Below are 15159 nucleotides of genomic sequence, written 5' to 3'. Positions count from 1 at the left end.
TTAGTAGACGAGCAACTGTCTTTAATGGAGGCTTGTACCCGTTTAGTATCAGCGTCGCAGAAGTCCCACCCAGGCTCTCGCGCGTGCTCAAAAAGGCAGGATTCTCCGCCCAAAACGGCAGGTGCACATGGTTGGCATCTGCCGGACCTCGGCACGTATATAGTCTCGACCTCTTCAACGCTTCCTCTACCCTACACCGAGGGTTATACTGCCTATAACGTACGCGCTGAATGCGCAAGAGCGCATAGAACCTCGTGTACACAATTTCTTTAAAGTGGGGGGGTCGAGGCACTGAATGTGGCCCAGTAGAAGCCTTACTGGGATCAAAAATCACGCTGAGAGAACTGTAGCTTTTCAGACTGTCTCCTACTGTCAATGGGGAGTCCCAAAGCTCAGTAGCTCCTCCTGGTACATTATCTACAGGATAAATTACAACTACTAGGTTATAGTACTGCGAGCACAACGGGGAGTCAACAGCACGAAGTTCCTTGCCGTATATTCGGCAAGGTCCACGCACGTGGTTTACCACTGCTGCGGCGCCCCAGCTACTCGTTTGGGTAGGATTCACTTCCAAAAGCGGGCTAAGGGGGGACTTCCCTATGCTGTATCGGAAATATGCACTAGCCTACGCACCCATGGGCCATGGCACTTCGACTTGAACATCAACTTGCGACTAAACCTGTATCTTCGTCGTCACAGTAGCGGTAAGCGTGGCCGCTCACTCAAACATTTGCGTATAACAGATGACAAGTGAGGCGCTATTAGGATGGAAAGATATGGAGCTGATTCTGGATCTGAAGAACAGGTAGCTGAGGGAGAAGAGCGAGTCTCAGCCGAGAGGCTCCCGCCTGAATTATGGCTTCGAATATTGGAATTGGCCACGGACATAGTACCAGGAGCCGTTGAGACGGAAACCCTTGATCCCTTCCAACCGTCAGCACCGCTGCCTATGTTTGAAGACCAAGCCGCATTGCTGAGATCTCTGGCGATCAAGCGCTCCTTGGTACGCGTCTGCCGTCAATGGAGAGCCCTTGCGACGCCATTCCTTTACAGGATCGTCATCGCGAAAGGCCAGCAGCTCTCGCTTTTGCACCGTACTCTTATAGCGCCTGATGCGCCTGATCATGCGGATAGAGCGCGATCACTGCGAAAATACGTTCTGCGGTTGTTCTATTTCCTTAATCAACTCGATCACGACTACGATTCCACCAATCTGGCCGCGGTCATTCTCGCTCTCCCAAATCTAATAAGCTTCACTTTGCGAGGCGGTGTTCCTACTCGGTCGCGAACGGACCCGCATGAAAGTGTGCTATCAGCGTTAAAAGAACGCGGCCCTACTCTCCGGGTCCTTGACTGGGTTGATTGTTTCGCCTTCACTCGTAGCTCATCTCAGATGAGAGAACTGCTCTCGGATTTGGCGGAATTACGGATCCTCAGGCAGGGCCCTCTGCCTCCCGTTACCGCCAATTCCACACAGGTTTCTCTTCCAAAACTCGTTGTTCTCGCCTTCGATCCTTTCATGTCAAGCGGCTCCTTTTCTCCAGCCTTTGATAACTTCGCGTCCCTTCGAGAGCTGCAACTGCAAGAGACCGCGGAATTTCCATACAAACTTCCTGCGCCAGTCGCTGCGCAGATTACGCAGGTGACTATATGGTTCAGCTATGATTACCAAGCCGTCCAGGATATCATCCGAATATTTCCCAATCTCCGACACCTTGTCATATGGTACGGGGTATGGTACGACCTCCCGCCGAACGGCTTCTCTCTCTGCAATGTCGAGTGTCTGGGTCTGGGTCGATATGGCCGGCGGGAAGTGGAGGACGACGGCGTCCTGAACGAATTCCTTGATTGCTTGTCTGTCATGGACCCACCCAAACTTACTCTTCTGCGATTTCTTGGAACAAACGAGTGGCCGGGGTGGCAGGACGAGTGCCCTCAGACGTGGGCACGGTTCCAACGACTAGCAGGGAGCAGTAAGTACCGGATCGAGAACAGTCTTGGTGAAGTCGTACATTGAGCCCACGACCATTGCCCCGCCCATGTATCTATATTCTCCATTGCCGATATTTCAAAGTTCCGATTCAGGTTGTTACCCGTCTTCGGTGACAGTGACGAGCGGTGTGTCAAATGTATCTTCTGCTTAGTCTTATCAAACCATGTAGACGTACGCGCGTTGTAGGTTGTTGCACGCATGCGATGGCGAAGGCAAGGTGCGTCGATCTGTTCGGAACGCTTCTCACTCCCGGCAAAGGGCAACTCGAATACCATGAACTCTGTTTTGATCGTTCTGCTTCTCCCACCTTCATGCGCTGTGTTTTTCTTCTCGACCTCTCTATTCTGTGTATTCGTTTTGCAGACTCCGGGTGAGATGCTTCCGTTCCTTCATAGGACGGTCCTTTGCTCTGAAATGATCATCTCAGCAGCTCCGAAATGCGAGTGAAAGGTGCACCGAGGCACAAGGGACTCTTGGACGGATGAGCAAGGTTTGTAACGTTACCGACTGGTACCTACTCGAGCCCCCCCCCCCCTATCGTGCAATATCGGGAGTGCTGGTTGCGTCGCTCAATGACCACGAAAACCATCAAACGAAAATACAGGCATATGACTAGGGATACAAGTTATCGGTACAAGGTGCGGCTACAACCATATTAGCTTCCGTTCTGGCCTCGAATGATCAGTCGTAGAACACCAGAGCCCTCAGTTCGATGGACTCCCTCAGCGGTGCATCAGGAGGAGTACTGGGATCTTCGAAGCTAGTATGCGGCGTGAACTTTGCTACGCCGTCCTTCGAGTCGTAGCTGCGGAAACACAGTCAGCGCCTCTCCCCTCGTAATTTCCCGTAGAGTCTCTCACCATTTGATCAGAACAAATTCGTCAGGCTCCATCCCGCGCACGTACTTCCACTTGTGCTCGGGATTGTACTTCACGCTCATCGTCTCGCCGACGTACGTCGTATTCCTCAGCTCGGTCGGCACGACGTCCCCGCCCTCCTCCGCGTTCACGCTGCGGAAGTCGCAGAACGCGAGCGGCCAGTCAAGGGCGGCGTGCCGGATTGGGCGCCAGAGGTTGATGATTTGGAAGCGGCGGCGAAGGACCGCGTCTGCGTCTGCGGGGGGCAGGTGCCGGTGCACACGGGTGATGGCTGCCCCGGTGCTCTGGTCGACGTGCGCCATGGCCGCGGGCTGGCGGACGCTGGATTGGTCTGAACGCCAGTCTGAGTCTTTATTCGGGACCCGACGGCGCACGGCTATAGCAGAGCAGAGTTCTCGGCATCTCCTCACTGGTGCGTGATCACTTTGGACGGCAGACTCACTGTGGTCGAAAAACAACACTCGGCTGGCTCCCGTTAGTTCCTTGAGCAGCTCCTCGCTCTCTGGGTAGTACTCCTCCCGGATCTTGTCATCGTCGGTGAAATCGGTGTGCTTGGCTGCACGCCTGTAGAATTGGAACCCGTTCTTGTCGAGGGTGAACTCTCCTTCCCTCCCGCGGACGTTCTCAATATCGACCTGGTGCTTCTCGATTGCGTAGTTGCGCTCGAGTCGCTGGCCCTTTCCTGGCTCTTGGACGACAGCTTGGTAGGGCTTCGCCCCGTCCGCGGGGGGACCGAAGTAGTTCACCGTCGCTGTTACAGTGGACATTGGAACTGTCAGTTAAGCCTGCAAGCTCTGGCCTGATTAACGGACGCTTAGAACCGAGTATGTGAACTGAGTATCACTACAGTGGGATGGTGAGTATATATACTGTACTGCTAATTAGTCACAGGGAACTGGATGACGTGCTAGAAGCCCACATAGCGCAATCCGTCCTTGCTTATTCATCCATTCCCGAGGTATTACGGTATGTCTCAAAACATACAGTCAAGGTGAGAGTCGACAGTATACGCCTGGATATCGGTGAAGTTATCGGGGATTGCTAATCGTACCATTACTCAGTTGTCGTTGCACTACAATCTCTCGGAAGATGCCTTCCACGAGAAACTCCGTTGATCGTATTTAAGCCCATCCCTGACAAAGGAAAATGGAATATAACTTTACAGTAGTGGCATTACATCAGCTCTATACCACCTATCAACGAGCTCTTTCGCTTGAGACTGCTTTTTGAGTTAGAAGTGAAACAGCAGCGGCAGTTTGACCTTCGCTAGTTGTAGCAGGAGCACAGGTTAACGCAGCGTGAAATCTATGTTCGTACATCCCTCGGAGTGCTCTGCCCTCTACTTACTTCCCTACTGATTCTCCCGCGAGCGCAAACAGCCAGAGGCAAAGCACTGTCCTAGCATGACCATATATGGTATCACCAAGGCCATATATGGCTAAAGGTGACAGCCACCGTTCTTCCTCAGACGATCGAACGTCCATGACGTCCGTCGCAGGTGCTTCTGACAGAGAACTTTTATCGTAGGAGATATAAAACAGCGTTGATGGCCAAGGCGACGCCCTCACCCCTTTTCTTCCCCACGACGACGAACGATGCCTGTGACGCTCACCACGCCGTTGTCGATCTACTCGATCCCTGTCGTGTGGCTAACGACGTTTTACCCAATGACGATGAAGGTAGACTCTTCTTCTTTCTACGTTCGATGTTCTGACGTTCTGTATCATGCAGCTAGGCCTCATCAATAAGACGATGGGATACAATGGGTTCGATCGCCCAGAATGACCCGTCTGATTGCGCGCGTTGATGGTCATTCAATCTAGCATGCAGCCTCGGTCCAACACTCAAAAGATGATGAGTGACAACGGCGTATCCCCAGAGGTTGCTAAACGTGCTGCGAGGATGGAGGGCGCTCACTTGGTGAGCACACGTCTGCCGATGACGACTTCCTGACTATATGCGCTTGTTCCCTGGTAGAATGGGAACGAAATCTTACCGCTGTGGATTGGTGCTGTGGTATGTTATTTTCTCCTCTGCCGGCATGCAATTTAGCTCTTTTCTGCGTACGTTTAGGTTCTAAGTAATCACGCACGGCTCCCGGAAAAAATGATCAACATCGCAGCGATGACATTGTATGCCTTCTTTGTCCCACTTGCTATCAGATGGCTGATCACTCTGCGTTGACAGCATCGCCCTTAGAGTTGCATACAATCATGTGTATATCAATGGAACGACGCCTACCCTGGCAAAAATGAGGTGCGGCTTCTCCCGCTTTGCCGAACGCGCGTTGCTCATCGTGTTGGTCGCGCTAGGACTGCCCTCTGGTTCAGCTCCGTAGGTGCGTGTCACGCACTCCCTCGCGTCTGAGCTTCGGTGCGGAGGACCCGAGAATGATCTACTTACCTCGCGTTGATAGCTGTACCGATGACCCTAATGATCCAAGCCGCAAACAAAGTTCGGAAGCTCGGGGCGCTGCCTCTGTTCTGAAGACCCTAACAAGAAGGCGTCGGCCGAGGTTGCGATCGTTCCTACTATCAGTAAAAGAAAGCGAGGAAGATTGGCACGGTCGGTGTACTGCTTTTCCCCCACCTCGCCGCTGGTTTCGAGTCCCCTTCTGGATAGTATACAGTGTGTCCTCCCGTGAAATAGATAAGCATGCGAGTCGCTGAGCTCCATTTTACTCCGCCGCGAGGCTGCCTGCACAGCTGCGGGTGTTGCCTTGACAGTGGGCGCGCCGGGGGCTGAGCTAGTACCAGCCTAGTAAGAACGGATCAAAGCAAATTTACAATGGTGCGCTCGTCGTGAGGATCGGGATGCATCAAGAAGATCTCGAAGATGAAAAGGTCCGTGTCGCAAAAGATCTGGGGAAGACACTTGTCCGGTGAGTATTTCTTGGGGGTGCGGGCGCCTGAAGTCCTTCTCGAATTCATGAGGACCACAGGTTACCCGTGCGAATCGCAATTGAATTTCCAGTCATGACCTTGACGCCACAGAACGCGGATTTGAAACATGAGTGGCAACTGACAAGCTTTTGCACTGTGTCAGGAAGGATAGACCCTGCAGCTTGCACCCCGCCTTGTATCGGCCCGCAGAACTGCCGGTAAGTAGCCACAAGAGGAGCGGGGCGTACCCTGACGTACATGCATTTCAGTATTTCCATATAATTGCCGTAGTGAGGTATATCGGATCAAAGGAAGCCCTCGAGGTGTGGAAGCAACTTTCTGGCCATCTCAGGGTAAGTAAGAGTAAGTAAGGACTAGCGACGTCGGCGGAAGGCGCAGATACTGCGGAATGTGGGGAAAGAAGTAGCCTCGGGCTGTCGGTGACACTGACAGTGGTGCAATGGCATCGGAGGGTTTCGCCGAAGCTTGCAGCCTTATCTATCTTTGGTGGCAGTCAATGTAGATGGTAAGTTCCGGACCTGATTACGACGGTTCGAGCACTTGGAGCGCAGGGGGACGAGTGTCTGGTGTAGTGCGTAAGTGCCCGTGGCGGGATTTGCCAGCCTTACGTCCTCGAATCTCGTCTCTGTTACCAGAGAAGTGCTCAAGTGGAGGACCATGGCTAGCCCAACCCGCCTTCTCATCAGATTGGTGAACTGGCGGTAGCCACAATCTGTCGACGTGCTGCGCTGCGACCGGGTAAGCGGGTGTACCCCAGGGAAAGAGGAACGTACGGTGCGGTTCTCTAGTCTCGCTTGGCTTAGAGTGGGAGCTGCATACGCAGCATGAGCATCTCATGTTTCCTAGACGTCGTGCATTCCCCGCTAGGCAATACGTGACGGATCAGAGCAGTCGATTGATATCTTGATGTCCGACGCGTTGCGAATGTCGGGGTTCGCAAAGTGCAGTGGGGGACAGACGCTTGTGAGTGCTGCAGGCGGGCAATCGGTGCGAGTCGAGGTTCCGGCTCCTACGCCGGAACTCACAGCGTTGCGTATCTGAGCGATAGTAATAAGCGCAGTTAATGTCGAAGGTAAGTTCCGACCTCACTATGACAGTTTGGGATACTTGGGAGCAGGACAACGTGGATCTGAAACTTGGTTACCAGTGAATAGGTGGAGGCGGGTGTGCCTCTTTTGTAGCGGTCTGTTCGGGCTACTCTGGCCCTTGAGCCTTAACCTTGGGCTCGGATTGCGTCGTTTGGAGCTGGATCCGGTGTGCCAATTGTGGAAGACTGCGCCTCCAGGGCGAGCGTGGACATGAAACGAGATGCGTCCACTCAAGTAGTCGGGCACGAGTCCAGAAGTGAAAGAAGGAAGAACTTGAGGAGGTTAGAGTGACCTCACATCTCCGCGACAGGGCACGCGCGCCGGGGAAAAGCCGTATAGTTTCCGACCGAGGATTACGGACCATGGAGGCATCGATGACGCTTCCTTCAGCCATTCTCACAGCTGGTGTACAAAGAAAGGACAGATTGCGAAGCTCATGATCAGGACCGGGGATCAGTGCAGGTTCCGATGGAAAGCCGTATCCGTATTCTTACCGCAGATTGCAGATCCCTCACCGACTACGCCGGAACCACAAACCAGCCAGCCATACTGTATGCAAACGTTCTTGCAGACTTGCCAAAGGCCACGGGATGCCATTACTATAACCGTTGCGTTTAACAGTTGGGTGTACTCGCCTCGAGGCGTGGAAACACAGAGGCGGGTTCTGCGTGGAAGGACTTACCCAGCCCCCGCCACCTGCTGGTGATACATACGCATCATAAGACTGTTAGACGTCGGATTCTGGGACAGCCTTCCGCCCAACTGACAGGACAGGTCGATTGCGCCTATGTGCCGACGGGTCCAATGCAAGGCGCCTATCCGATTACATTACTATTCAGGAGACCTTTTCGGGACGAGGATACTGAACGCTCGCGTTCTCTTCTTCGAATGGTGAGGCAGTGAGTTGGGGGCGTTCGTTTGGGCGTCGTTCATCTCGAAATATGGAATTGGAGGTGGGAGGCTTTAGAATTTCATGAACTCAGAGAAGGGGGAAGCGAGTAGCAGAGGCGAGGTGGGAATGGACATCGAAATTGTCGAGTTTCAAACATTCCGGCTGGCCATCCGACTTGTTGGAAAAGCCACACCAGGCCAACTTAGCTTTTCTTTTCTTTTCTTTTTGCGTAGCAGCTGCAGACGCACGGAAGCAAAATCGTCAGGAAATGACATTGTCGGAACAGCCACAAACAACTTAGTTGCCCTTCCTGGATATCTTCGCGTGGTTCAATCGGCAAATCCCCGAGGGCCTTCGGAAGCTTTTCCACTCGTCGGTACTCGACATCGCGATAGTGGATGCCATATCTGCGCGTCGGCGGCGGCGGTGACGACCAAATCACGACTTACGTGGCCACACATACGTTCCACGTCGGCCTTGATTATGGCAACGACTACCGTTTGTTCGCTTTTGACGCGGAACGCGTACCTTAGCATCTCAACATCCCGGTATGATCGATCCGTCGAACTGGTCCAAGGCAGCGGCAGCCAACTCGATGGGTAAGTAAATCTTCGCGTTCGTCGTCGGCGGTGCGAACTGTATCATTCAAGCTTGCAGCCTCTTCCTCGGGTTTCCAGCAAGGAGGTGCAGTGCCGCCCCCGCACGTTGGGAAACGGACAGGGTATCGCCCCATCTCGTAGGCGCCCATGGGCCGGTCTCCCTCCAGCGTCTACAAAGCACTGATGGATGGAAGCTCTTGCCAGGCACGTATCCCCGCGCTCGGACCCTCGGCGGACACGTTATGCTCGCCCACGGGCGGTATTTTTGGCGTCCAGATGCCTTAAGCACAATGCTATGCACTGCTATGTGCGTACTGCTTCGGATCCGAGCGTGACTAGTATAAAGGGTTTGCGCCCTAGGATGCGAGTCTGTTCTCCACCTTCGTTGTCTCCGTCGCACTCCAGTGACTCGAAACAGCCCCAATCACCCTCTCGCAGTCCAGCCTGCTCATATAGTCTACAGACATGGCTGGAAGTCCCTTTGGTTCATACAGTGGACTCAGCCACGGTGACTATGTTACTAGCCCGTTCCAGGGGGACAGAACCGACAGGACGAACGGGGCCTACATGACGGGTCCCATGTACAGCGATAATAACCAGTTTTGCATCAACTCTGCATCGCTGCAGCTCGGTGCGAGGCCCACACCCATCATAACTACCTCCGCTGTGGATGACTTCGACGACTCGTGCTGGCCCTCCTCGCTGTGTAAGAGCCCCTTCCCTTTCCCGTTGCCCTCCTCATGCCATACTGACATTTTTCCATCCTCTAGCCGAGGTGGAGAACCGATACTCCCCGTACGGAGTGCAACCCCATGATCAATCACCATACTCTTCCATCCCTGGCTACAGAGGACTCTCGGACCCTATCCTCTCCGACCCAGAATCCCCGCACTCCCCTGCAGGCTCCGATTCATTCGGAGTCTCTTCGGTCAACATATCTCCTGTGGACTGTAACGGGAGTCTCTCGCCAAGCTCCTACATCCGCCCAGCTCGTCCACGCGCCTCCTCGGATACAGGCCGCGGCCGAGGTCATGTCCTCGGCGCCCATTCGGTCGACGATACGCTGCTGGCAGCGCAACCCTCCAATGGTCTCCTCTCCCCCCCGGCTTACCCGACCCACCGACGCGGGGGTTCCGATAGCCTGATCAACCCGCACTTCTTCACCCAACACCCGGGAGGGACGGACATGCTCTACGGCGAAGACCCCGCACATTCGCAGCACCATGACTTCGGGTCGTACCGCGGCCGACCACTCTCGCGCGCATCGACGGTGAGCAGCCGCTCTAGCCGGCGGCCGTCGCCCTACACCAGTGTCACATCGAGCCCTGTGGGCGGGAACAGCGATACGGATCTGCCGCCCGCGTTGGGGCAGATGGAGCTGAAGGCAGAGGATAGCGAGGGCGGGCGCCTCACTCAGGGGATCGCCGTCGCGCGTCCGAACGTCACGTCGCCGGCGATCAAACAGGCAAGCGAGGTTAGGAGGATCAAGCCGGCACCGCACAAGTGCGCGGTGTGCGGCTCGACGTTCACGAGGAAGGCGAACCTGGACGGGCACCTCACAGCGCACAAGGGCGAGAAGCCCTACCCGTGCGATGTTGGGACATGCTCGAAGGCGTTTGCGAGGTTGAACGACCTGAAGAGGCATAAGAAGATTCACGAGAAGGAGGGGCACCCTGGTGAGTCCGAGTTTCAGTCGGGTATATGGTTGTATGCTGACCGGTCGCGATGCAGCTCCTGCATGTTAAGCGCTAGGCTTCGACAATATACCACTCACCCAAGCACTTGCGACGCTGATGATTAGCATCTAGACGAGAGCTTACAAGGACGCTTTCCTTAATCAACCTAATTCCCCTTCACTATTGCTATCCACCGGCATCTCTTCCATCTCATCGCATTGGCATAAATCCGCGCCCTCCGCATGTCTAGTCTTCTTTCGTTCACTGGTACCCATGCTATTTCGAGTTGAATCTAGTCAAATTGTTTTGGTTGCAGTCTCTCCTCTCTCATGTCTTCTCCCGTGTATCCTTAGACTGTAGCCCGTGTATAATCTGACTGTAGCGCGAACTAATCTCTGTATAACGATGAAATGTGGACTACTGTGTGTCGAGTTGGAGTTGATCGAGAATCGCAACGACTTATAATTACCTATCGGACCCGGTACACCGATGTCAATTTGTCAACCTCTACCAAGTATCACTATCCACATGCTCCATGAACCCGATACTTTACTAACGTAGTACGACTGGAATTCTTCTCACATAACATTGTCATGCTTGTTGATTTCCACAAACCCACTCTCCGGACGAAGCTCGCGGCACGAACGATTGTCACACTTACACTCATTTGCAGAAATAATGACACTTCCCGGCTCGGGAATTGGCTTATCCCTGAACGGTTTCCTTCAAGGCCAGTCACAGGGCTGTGCACGACTCCAAGTTGATGTTTCTCCAGGACATGGCCTGTGGCCTCTTCGAATTGTTCAGCACCGCCCCGAATTCCATCATCCTGAAGTCAGAAAACTGCGCCTGTATGCGAGGAGTTCCCTGCGCCATATCGTATCATCGCTGTGTCCTCTGTAATGGAGATGCTGTCCCCACTGACTATAGCTGTTGCGTATCAAACTTTGTCGCTAGTTCTTGTGTCGGTCTGTATGACGGTTTACACAGCAGTCTCCTAGGCTTATAATGCACCGCTTAGGCCTCCTATCCCCTCACTCAGAGTACCTGCTTCCCCTTAGGAATGCACTAGGCCTCCGCTCAAATGCATATTCCGTCAGCCTGCTGGAATATCTACGCGAGGCAGCTTGCCAGCCTGAGAGATGGGCACGCTCTATGGGAACCAAGTATCACTTATCCTGGCGGAGGCGTTTCAGTTGGCGATGTCGGCTTCCTTCGCGAGGGTGTCTTTACCTGGCTGTTCAATGCCCTGCTTCCTGTGGATGACCTGGCGCACAAGGTGAACGGCATTCCGGACGGCTTCAGTCCTCTCATTGTCCCTCGGCCGGTCTTCACACAATCGAAATCACCCTTGCAATGTAAAACCTATCCTTCAAGGAGCGTTCGTACGGTGTCAGCAGACGTGCAAATATCCGGGTATGTCATTGCACGGCATATGGCCGATAAATATCATTCACTCTCGAACAGTGATCAGATAATTCTGCCGGAGGGGGGCATAAGTCTTTCCTTATCGGAAGGGGAAGGGGCGGCACTAGTACTATTAGACAAGGCCGAACGATTCGATACATTCAGACTGGGCCCTTTCAAGAAGTACATGCAAGACAACTGCAGAAATTGGCTCCAGTTCGCCAATGATAGGCATGGCTTCGATATAAGTCTGCATGACCTCTTCTTCGTCACCGGGTGCGATGTAACAACAAAATGGGCGACCACAGCATACTCGTGGAATGAAGGGAAAATCGACGCTGGCCTCGGTGTGCGTGCTCCAGGGGTAGTCTCTGCACATTTTTCCCTACAGGGGGGTTGGAAGACGGAAGCGGGAGTACACCGTAATTGCGGCCCTCAGAATCGTTTACAGCAGCACAATTTGGAGAGCACCGATTCGCCTGACCAATGCGTTTTCATTAGAGGATTTCGTGCCAAGGAAAGATTTTTCAAGTCAGTGAAGATTAAAGCTGCTGCTGGGTTCGACGAGCGTGGGCAAGACAAAGATGCCGATGAAAATAGTGCTGTACCTGCAGGATCGCCTTCGTCATCTACAGTTTCCAGTGACGATAGTGGCGTGGATATAGAGAAAACTCCAGGTGAAACAGAAGTAAGCTGGTCAGTTTTCGTCGCGGTTGTGTCTCATACAGAATCCTCCAGAACTATAACTTACTAGCCTCAATATTGCACTATATCCTACAGGTATGGGATTTTTATCATTGCAGCCCGTGTTCGAACTCATTCCACTCAGGATGAACGTGTGGATGTTGCTATTGCTCACGATGAAGATCTTATCCACCTCATGCAGGTAACAGTCTCTGTGGCTACCTCAATTGAAAAGAATGTTTACTAGTGGACTCATGATAGCACGCCGACTTCAATGAGCTCGAACATACCCTTGAAAGCCAATCGCCATCCGTTATCATTGACCCGGTGACTGGTTGTAAGTTGTCTGATCTTCAAAACATCAGTACCGACCCGAATAATCATCCTTCTCAGGCGGGTCTCTAGACTTGGTATATGATGTCGGTGCAACGGCTCACGCCGCGGAGACAATTACAGCTGGTGATTTTGAACCACGGGATCAACTAGCGCCATCCAATACGGAAAGAATACCGAGGAAGGATAATTTCTCATGGTCAGCTGCAGCAACTCGCGGAGTGTTGCTCTCGGAACCCCACCCCGAACGTATCTGTTTCTCGGAGGATGGTCGGCCCGTCGACACTCCTTGGGATTTCTGCCTCCCTACGAACTTACCCTTCTCTTATGAGGATGCGGGCTGGAGCAGCCCGCCGCGGTGGCCCGGGGTCTCGTACGGCTCAGAGTTGGCGTTCGAGGCTAGCTTAGACCGAGCACTCCCCCCTTGGGGGTCCTCTCCGGGCGCCGCGGTTCCAGATTCCGTCTTCGAGGGCTCGTGCGGGTCCTCTCTGAGCGTCGCGAGTTTCTCATCGATGAATACGAGTCCGGAATCCATCTCCGAGGGCTCTTCCGGGTCGCCTTCGCTCACCATGAGTTCCTCGTCGACGAGTACGAGTTCGGAATCCATCTTCGAGGGGCACACCTCTTCGAAGCTTCACAGACGGTCCAGCTCGTTCAGGAGCTTACGGGGACCATTCTCGGCGGGTTTCTCAACGATGAACCTGAGTCCGTATTCCAACTTCAAGGGGCACATCCCTTCGGAGTTGCTTGGTGGGCTCAGCTCAAGCAGGAGCGTTGGCCCCGATCTGCCTCTCGTGCAGATAGCGGAGGATAGCGAGGGCGGATGCCTCAAGCAGAGCGTCAACGTTGCGCGACCAAATATAACCTCCATGGCGATCAAGCAGGCCGGCGAGGGCAGGCGATCGCGACTGGACGATAGGCGGTATAAGTGCCAGATGTGCGGCTCGACATTCACGAGGAAGGCGAACCTGGACGAGCACCTCACCGGCCGACCACTCTTGTGCGCATCGACGGTGAGCAGCCGCTCTAGGCGGCGGTCGTCGCCCTACGTCAATGTCACATCGAGCCCGGTGGGCGGGTACAGCGATACGGATCTGCCGCTCGCGCTGGGGCAGATGGAGCCGAAGGCGGAGGATAGCGAGGGCGGGAGCCTCACTCAGGGGATCGCAGTCGCGCGTCCGAACGTAACGTCGCCGGGGATCAAGCAGGCAAGCGAGGGTAGGAGGATCAAGCCGGCACCGCACAAGTGCGCGGTGTGCGGCTCGAGATTCATGAGGAAGGTGAACCTGGACGAGCACCTCACAGCGCACAAGGGCGAGAAGCCCTACCCGTGCGATTTTGGGACATGCTCGAAGGCGTTTGCGAGGTTAAATGACCTGAACAGGCATAGGAAGATTCACGAGAAGGAGGGGCATCCTGGTGAGTCTGAGTGCTCGGGTGTATCGCTGTGTGCTAACGGGTTGCGATGCAGCTCCTGCGTGTTAAACGCAAACCTTCATCCACATACCCACTCACCCAGGCACTTGCGACGCTGTTGATCAGCATCTAGACGAGAGCTTAGAAGGACGCTTGTCATAATCAGCCCTAATTCCCCTTCACCATCAGTATCCACCAGCATCTCTTCCATCTCATCGCATCGGCATAAATCCGCGCCCTCCGCATGTCTAGTCTTATTTTCGTTCACTGGTACCCAAGTTAAATCTAGTCAAATTGTTTTGGTTGCAGTCTCTCCTCTCTCATGTCTTCTCCCGTGTATCCTTAGACTGTAGCCCGTGTATAATCTAACTGTAGCGCTGAACTAATTACATGAAGTCTACTTGTACTAAATCAATTCGACGGAACGATCGAGAGATAATGCTGTGCATCTCTCTTAGACTGTGCAAAGGAGCCACGATCTCGACACGACATGCACTGCTTTCCATATAGCCTCCTGTTGGCAGTGTTGCGCGTCCTGCTAACTGGCGTGTATGGTTCGTATTAATATTTACCCAAGTCGTAGGACTGGCAGACCTGGCAGAAAGGATATTCTGCTTGCGGCGTCCACTGTGTGCGCGAGCCCGGCCTAAATTAGACCGGTGATCGTGTGTTTCTGTCATTTCGGCCGGAAATAGGTTGCTTTCGGTCGAAAGCGAGTATCGGCTCAAATGAAGGTCGAATTAACGTACGCTAATTTTGGCCGGTATCAAGCTGAAAATCGAACGGAAGCAGTGGCTGCAAAGAGGAGTGTAAAGTAGTACGATTATAGAATGAGATCCTGCCGCAATTGAGTCCCAAAAAACAGTTCAATACTAGTACTGGGACAGTTATGAGAGGCTGTCCTCCCCGCCCTCGACGAATATCGGCTGGGCCAAAGGACCACTCCGGTCAATAATTGCCCACCACTTACGCACATCATCATAGACACGTCCAACTACGCACTGCACGGCGGCGAGATCCACTACTTCTGTCCGACCTTCTTCCCTGTAGAATGGGACATCAATATCTGCCGGTTTGTCAATCTTCACTGAGTGTACAGCAGCGAGCAAGATAGTTGTCGACTCTGAAAGCCCAAGATCACGGGATGGCGGCAAATCCAAGACAAAAATGTTTCTCAGCTGGCCATAGAAATCGCATGGCTCGAATTCCGGTGTTAGTGCACGCCGGCGAGCATTCTTATCCACGAGCAGCTGGTACTGTAAGGCATGGATTAGCATATCAGAACATACA

General features: G+C 53.6%; 4 protein-coding genes across 4 annotated transcripts; 3 read left to right on the top strand and 1 right to left on the bottom strand.

The window, feature by feature from the left end:
- Positions 1–766: 766 nt before the first annotated feature.
- On the top strand, positions 767–2017 carry GLOTRDRAFT_133670 (uncharacterized protein; the record flags this gene model as incomplete). Its single annotated transcript, XM_007872611.1, has 1 exon — positions 767–2017. The coding sequence occupies one exon, from the start codon at positions 767–769 to the stop codon at positions 2015–2017; it is 1251 nt and encodes a 416-aa protein (XP_007870802.1).
- Positions 2018–2674: 657 nt separating this feature from the next.
- GLOTRDRAFT_108506 (uncharacterized protein) lies at positions 2675–3638 on the bottom strand (the record flags this gene model as incomplete). The annotated part of the gene is made up of 3 exons (XM_007872610.1): positions 2675–2798; positions 2854–3220; positions 3314–3638. 3 exons carry the CDS (start codon positions 3636–3638, stop codon positions 2675–2677), a joined length of 816 nt encoding a protein of 271 aa, XP_007870801.1.
- Positions 3639–4417: 779 nt separating this feature from the next.
- On the top strand, positions 4418–5358 carry GLOTRDRAFT_133668 (uncharacterized protein; the record flags this gene model as incomplete). Its single annotated transcript, XM_007872609.1, has 8 exons — positions 4418–4550; positions 4607–4637; positions 4695–4791; positions 4849–4887; positions 4945–5003; positions 5059–5127; positions 5184–5209; positions 5288–5358. The coding sequence occupies 8 exons, from the start codon at positions 4418–4420 to the stop codon at positions 5356–5358; spliced, it is 525 nt and encodes a 174-aa protein (XP_007870800.1).
- Positions 5359–9848: 4490 nt separating this feature from the next.
- GLOTRDRAFT_5637 (uncharacterized protein) lies at positions 9849–13862 on the top strand (the record flags this gene model as incomplete). Its single annotated transcript, XM_007872410.1, has 3 exons — positions 9849–10033; positions 13373–13453; positions 13679–13862. Coding segments are annotated over 3 exons (450 nt in total), but the record flags the coding sequence as incomplete, so codon positions are not given.
- Between the last annotated feature and the right edge of the window lie 1297 nt (positions 13863–15159).

The sequence above is a fragment of the Gloeophyllum trabeum genome (genome assembly GCF_000344685.1).
Source record: "Gloeophyllum trabeum ATCC 11539 unplaced genomic scaffold GLOTRscaffold_00018, whole genome shotgun sequence".
NCBI lineage: Eukaryota > Fungi > Basidiomycota > Agaricomycetes > Gloeophyllales > Gloeophyllaceae > Gloeophyllum > Gloeophyllum trabeum.
This window is presented reverse-complemented; position numbering and strand designations above follow the sequence as displayed.